We start from the raw sequence: 4,982 nt of genomic DNA, 5'->3' as shown, positions 1-4,982 counted from the left end.
TTGCTTTTGTTTAAAAAGACTCAAAACTAAATGCCATTCTCAAAAAGACTCAAAATCATGAAAATTCTAACGTTACTCTACGCAATCAGGACAATTCATCCTAATTTATAAGTAAAATATGTAAAATCAAAAGTGACATGTGGGCCACGAAATGGCCAAACATACAGGACACTTACCAATGTCAAATTGATTAGTCCTACGCCCAATCACTGACAGCATTGAACAATACATGTACAGCTTTAACCGTAATTTGTCACATAGTAAATTGTGTTTGGTTAGAGCGTACTAATATATTTTAATTAATCACAATTTATTATATAGCAAATTGTGACATAAAATTGTACAAAAATAAGTGCTCTAACATTTCTGAAGAAACCATTATATACTACCACATTTTAGGACTGGTAACAATATTTAAATATTAATTTTTTAGATATTATAAAAATATGTGATAAAATGTTATAAAAATATGTATTAAAAATGTTATTATTATTTAAATACTAAAAATTATTATTTAAAAACTGCTCCCAAACAGGACTCAGTTGTTCATGCTCACAGACAGCATTTCTCCTCCAATTCAACTTCATCAGAGTTAAAAGAAAATGGAGAGGAACATTCATATCCTGGTGATTCCTTATTCCCTACAAGGTCACATAAACCCAATGCTGCAATTCTCAAAGCGCCTAGCTTCAAAGGGTCCTAGAGTCACATTTATCTCTACTAGTCGTATTAGCAAGTCTATACAAGCCCATGAAAGCAGCTCTATCAACTTTGAGACTATCTCTGATGGCTCTGAGGAAGTCCAAGATTTGGAAATTATAGATGAAAAAGTCAAGCGTTTCAACTCTCAAGTCTCACAAAACTTACCAAAGCTCATTGAGAAACATAATAGCTCCAAATACCCTCCAAAGTTTCTTGCGTATGACTCAATTCTGCCATGGGCTTTAAACGTAGCCCGACAATCTGGACTAGATGGAGCTCCATTTTTCACTCAGTCATGTGTGGTTAATAACATCTATTACCATGCACATCAAGGAACACTTCAGATGCCCTTAGAAGAAGCGTCTTCAACATCGTTGCCCTCGATGCCATCTCTAGGGATCAATGATATGCCTTCGATTTTTTGTGATATGGAATCGTACCCAGGTGAGTTAAATATTGTGGTGAGTCAATTCTCAAATTTCCAGGAAGCGAATTGGCTCTTGTGCCACACTTTCGACGAGTTGGAAGATGAGGTAGGTTCACTAATCCATATATCAATGTCATATATTCAATCTTTTTTTTTCTTTTTTTGGAGAGTCATATATTCAAAGCTTATTAAGCGTCCGTTTGAATACAATTTATTTTTGTTGAAAACTGAAAACACTGTAATAAAATAATTTTTTAAATGTGTAAATAGTGACATAAAACTCATTTTTAATGAAAAATTGGTTGAAAAGTAAAGTTTGTGGGACTCGTAAACAGTACACAGGTGCACTGTTCACGAAAAAATAATCAAAAGTTGCGGCTTAAAAAAAAAAAAAAAAAAAAAAAAAAAAAAAAAAAACCATGCGAAGCAAAATGCAGACGTGAGCTATTTAACATTTTGCAAATCTTACGAAGATTCCTATAAAAAAATAAAAAAATCTTACGAATATTATTTGCATTTTGCAAAATTTTTTTGTCTATTTAACGTAAGAATTTATTCTATTTACTTACACGTTCAATTTTTTTTTTTAATACTTTAGATATGGTATCTATTTTACAATATATTTTATTAAAATTTTAATTTTTAAATTTTTTTACGTAATAACTATCCTTTATTTTTTTTTATATATAGTATAAAGGTAAAATAACTATTATCACTAAAAATTTATTCTATTTTACTTACACATTCATTTTTTAAAATACTTTTAGTTTATATTATCTATTTTATATTATATTTTATTAAAATATTAATTTTAAAAAAATATTTTTAATTTTTTTATATATAATAGTCATCATTTACTTTTTTTATAATATAAATGTAAAATAAAATATTATCGGTATAAATTTAGACAACTCGTGTGATAATAATATATTTTCTTACTACTTTGCATGGACCGATAATGATGTAAATGAATTTTGAACTTTATTAACTAAAATATGGTATCTTTTTCTTTTATTATACAGGCTTGGTAATTGCCACTTTCAAATAAATAAATAAATAGTAGGAATACATATTTAAAATATTAATATCTCTATCTTTTTTATTATAAAAAACATTCAATTTTCTTAACATAATGGGGCTGTTATTGGTATGGTAGTTTAAGCAACACTCTTTAGTTTTTAAATAACATTACACGTATTTTCCCATACTTTTTCACCAACACATACTTTTAAAAAATACAAATAACGTTACCAAACAGCCCTTATATTATTCATTATCTTTAAGAGCCTTTAAATTAGAATACCCTTCCCAAAATATATAAGTAACCCTCTTTTGTAAATGCTACTTTTCTCTTCTAATAATAATCTATTTTCTCATTGTATTTATAGATTTTTTTCAATCAATAGTTGTGAGTGGTGAGATCCAAATCTTAAATGTATCTATTTAAAACATTTGGAGATGCTAATTCAACTGTAAAACTCTTGGTGGTATTGAGTTAGAGATACATGAATACAGACTTTTTTTTCTTTTTGTTCTGTTTTGTTATCCATAAACAAAAGATAGTTTTGCATGTAGTATAGTTATTTCTATATTTCTTATATTATATTGTATTTATTAAGGCATATAAAAGTGACTTTTTTATTAAGTGTATTTTAAATAAATTGATTTGTATACATTTCTATTTTTATATTTTATAAAAATGTTATTATATTTTAATGTGTAATATTGTTTAATTTACGATTGATTTAAAATATTTAAGGAATTTTAACCGTGCTTAATATAATTTAAAATATAATTACACATGACTTAACCAAATAAAATATTGGCCTTGAATCCTATAACATATTGGTCTTGAATCCTATAAGACTGACTTGATGAAATTTTTTATATATAGGAAAATTTTATATACATATATATATATATATATGTAGGATTTGTTTGGGATTCGTTTATTTTACTGAAATTGAAATTTTTTTACTGAAAGTATTGTAGATAAATGTGAAAACTAGTTAAAATAGTATAATGAGACTCATAAATGATAATAAATAAATAAATAAATAAAAGCTAAATAGTAAAATTTAAGCATAAATTATATGGGTGTTTGTGCTTGTGTGTGGTCATTTTTGTCCAATAAAAATAATGGAAGGATAAAAGAATGCTATCCACTTCATCATCATCATCTTCATCATCCTAATTATTATTTTAAATCTTTTTTTACCTTATATTCTGTTACACATATATGCTTCTACTTTCTAAATACCTTTAGGTAATATTTAGGTAATAAATTGGATGACAAGCCGGTGGCATTTTAAAACAATTGGACCAGCTATTCCATCAATTTATTTAGACAAGCGATTGGAAGATGACAAAGAATATGGCCTTAACCTCTTCAAGCCCAATATGGACACATGCATGAAATGGCTAGACACAAAGAAAATTGGCTCGGTCGTTTATATATCTGTTAGAGATATATTAGACATATTAGCCCAATGTAATAGGCCCAAGCTCATTCCTGCTTGTATTAGTAGTCTAGGATTTAGTCATCTATATATACTCATGTTAGGGTTCATTGTAACACAGGTTATTGTACTACACTCTTATACAATAAAGATGTAGCCCTTAAGGGATTCCTCCGTGGATGTAGGCCGACAAGGTTGAACCACGTAACCCTCGTGTTCTTGATGTTCATATTTTATGTTTTCTCTTCCGCATCTACTCTATCATACACAACATGATATAACACATCGCATTGCTAATAACGTATTTAACAATATCATTTGGAAGCATGGCAGCCCTTGGAGAAGAGCAAATGGTGGAGATAACGTCCTGCCTAAAGAATAGCAATTGCTACTTTTTGTGGGTTGTTAGAGAATCTAAATGGAAAAAGCTTCCCGGTAATTTTTTACAAGAAATAGTAGAGAAGGGGCTAGTTGTGAGTTGGTGTCCTCAACTAGAAGTATTGGCTCACAAGGCCATCGGATGCTTCATGACTCATTGTGGATGGAACTCGACACTTGAAGCATTGAGCTTAGGAGTGCCAATGATTGCGATGCCACAATGGATGGATCAAACAACTAATGCAAAGTACATTATGGACATGTGGAAGGTAGGGGTTAGGATTAAAGTGGATGAAAAAGGCATTGTTACCAAAGAAGAAATAGAACTATGCATAAGGGAGGTAATTGGGGGAGATAGAGGAAAGGAGATGAAAAGGAATTTAATGAAATGGATGGAATTAGCTAAAGAGGCAGTAGATAAAGATGGAAGTTCAGATAAGAATATAGATGAATTTGTGGCAAAAATTTCACATTCGTAACGTTAATGTAAGTAGTAACTCTTCATTCAAATAATGTGAAGAAGAAATGCATGATTTGCCCTAAAACTTCTTTTAAAGTTATGTGATTGCACCATTTATTAAGGACGTACATTGGATCGTCTTCTTCTTTTCTTTTTTTTCTTTTTTATTTTTTTTTTTGTAACCTTCTTGTAACAAAACAATAACTTGATATAAAAAGAAATAAAGGATTTTGAGAATGAAATTGCCCTGCAATAGGTACCTACCCAAAAACAAATAAATCATAAGACCTAAGCTAATTCAGAAAATGTGTTAACTGACAATGAGACATTTCAGGTTATTACAACTACGGATTGAACCATTCGACTAACCGATGCCAATTAACAATACAATGTGTCAAATATTGTATCACATTCTTTGTTGACTTACCTACAGATTTTTGCAATTATCATTTCACATTTGTGGTATAGACACTCTATACACACAATGTGTAAAATATAAATACCATGCATATAGGGTTTGTTTTTTGGGAGTGTCAGACTATCACGGTCCCAAATT

At 29.3% G+C, this 4,982-nt stretch overlaps 1 protein-coding gene across 1 annotated transcript; it reads left to right on the top strand.

The window, feature by feature from the left end:
* Nucleotides 1-566: 566 nt before the first annotated feature.
* Nucleotides 567-4,485, top strand: LOC111999561 (mogroside IE synthase). Its single transcript, XM_024031695.2, has 3 exons — nt 567-1,235; nt 3,407-3,583; nt 3,900-4,485. Exons 1-3 carry the CDS (start codon nt 603-605, stop codon nt 4,443-4,445), a joined length of 1,356 nt encoding a protein of 451 aa, XP_023887463.1. The 5' UTR covers nt 567-602; the 3' UTR covers nt 4,446-4,485.
* The last annotated feature ends 497 nt before the right edge of the window (nt 4,486-4,982 follow it).

This window comes from Quercus suber, unplaced genomic scaffold (assembly GCF_002906115.3).
Source record: "Quercus suber isolate HL8 unplaced genomic scaffold, Cork oak 2.0 scaffold_1099, whole genome shotgun sequence".
NCBI lineage: Eukaryota > Viridiplantae > Streptophyta > Magnoliopsida > Fagales > Fagaceae > Quercus > Quercus suber.
This window is presented reverse-complemented; position numbering and strand designations above follow the sequence as displayed.

Coding starts and splice junctions, on each gene's coding strand:
- LOC111999561 (XM_024031695.2), top strand. CDS start 603: ATGGAGAGGAACATTCATATCCTGGTGATTCCTTATTCCCTACAAGGT. Junction 1,236..3,406: donor TCGACGAGTTGGAAGATGAG/GTAGGTTCACTA, acceptor GGTAATATTTAG/GTAATAAATTGGATGACAAG. Junction 3,584..3,899: donor AAATTGGCTCGGTCGTTTAT/ATATCTGTTAGA, acceptor ACGTATTTAACA/ATATCATTTGGAAGCATGGC.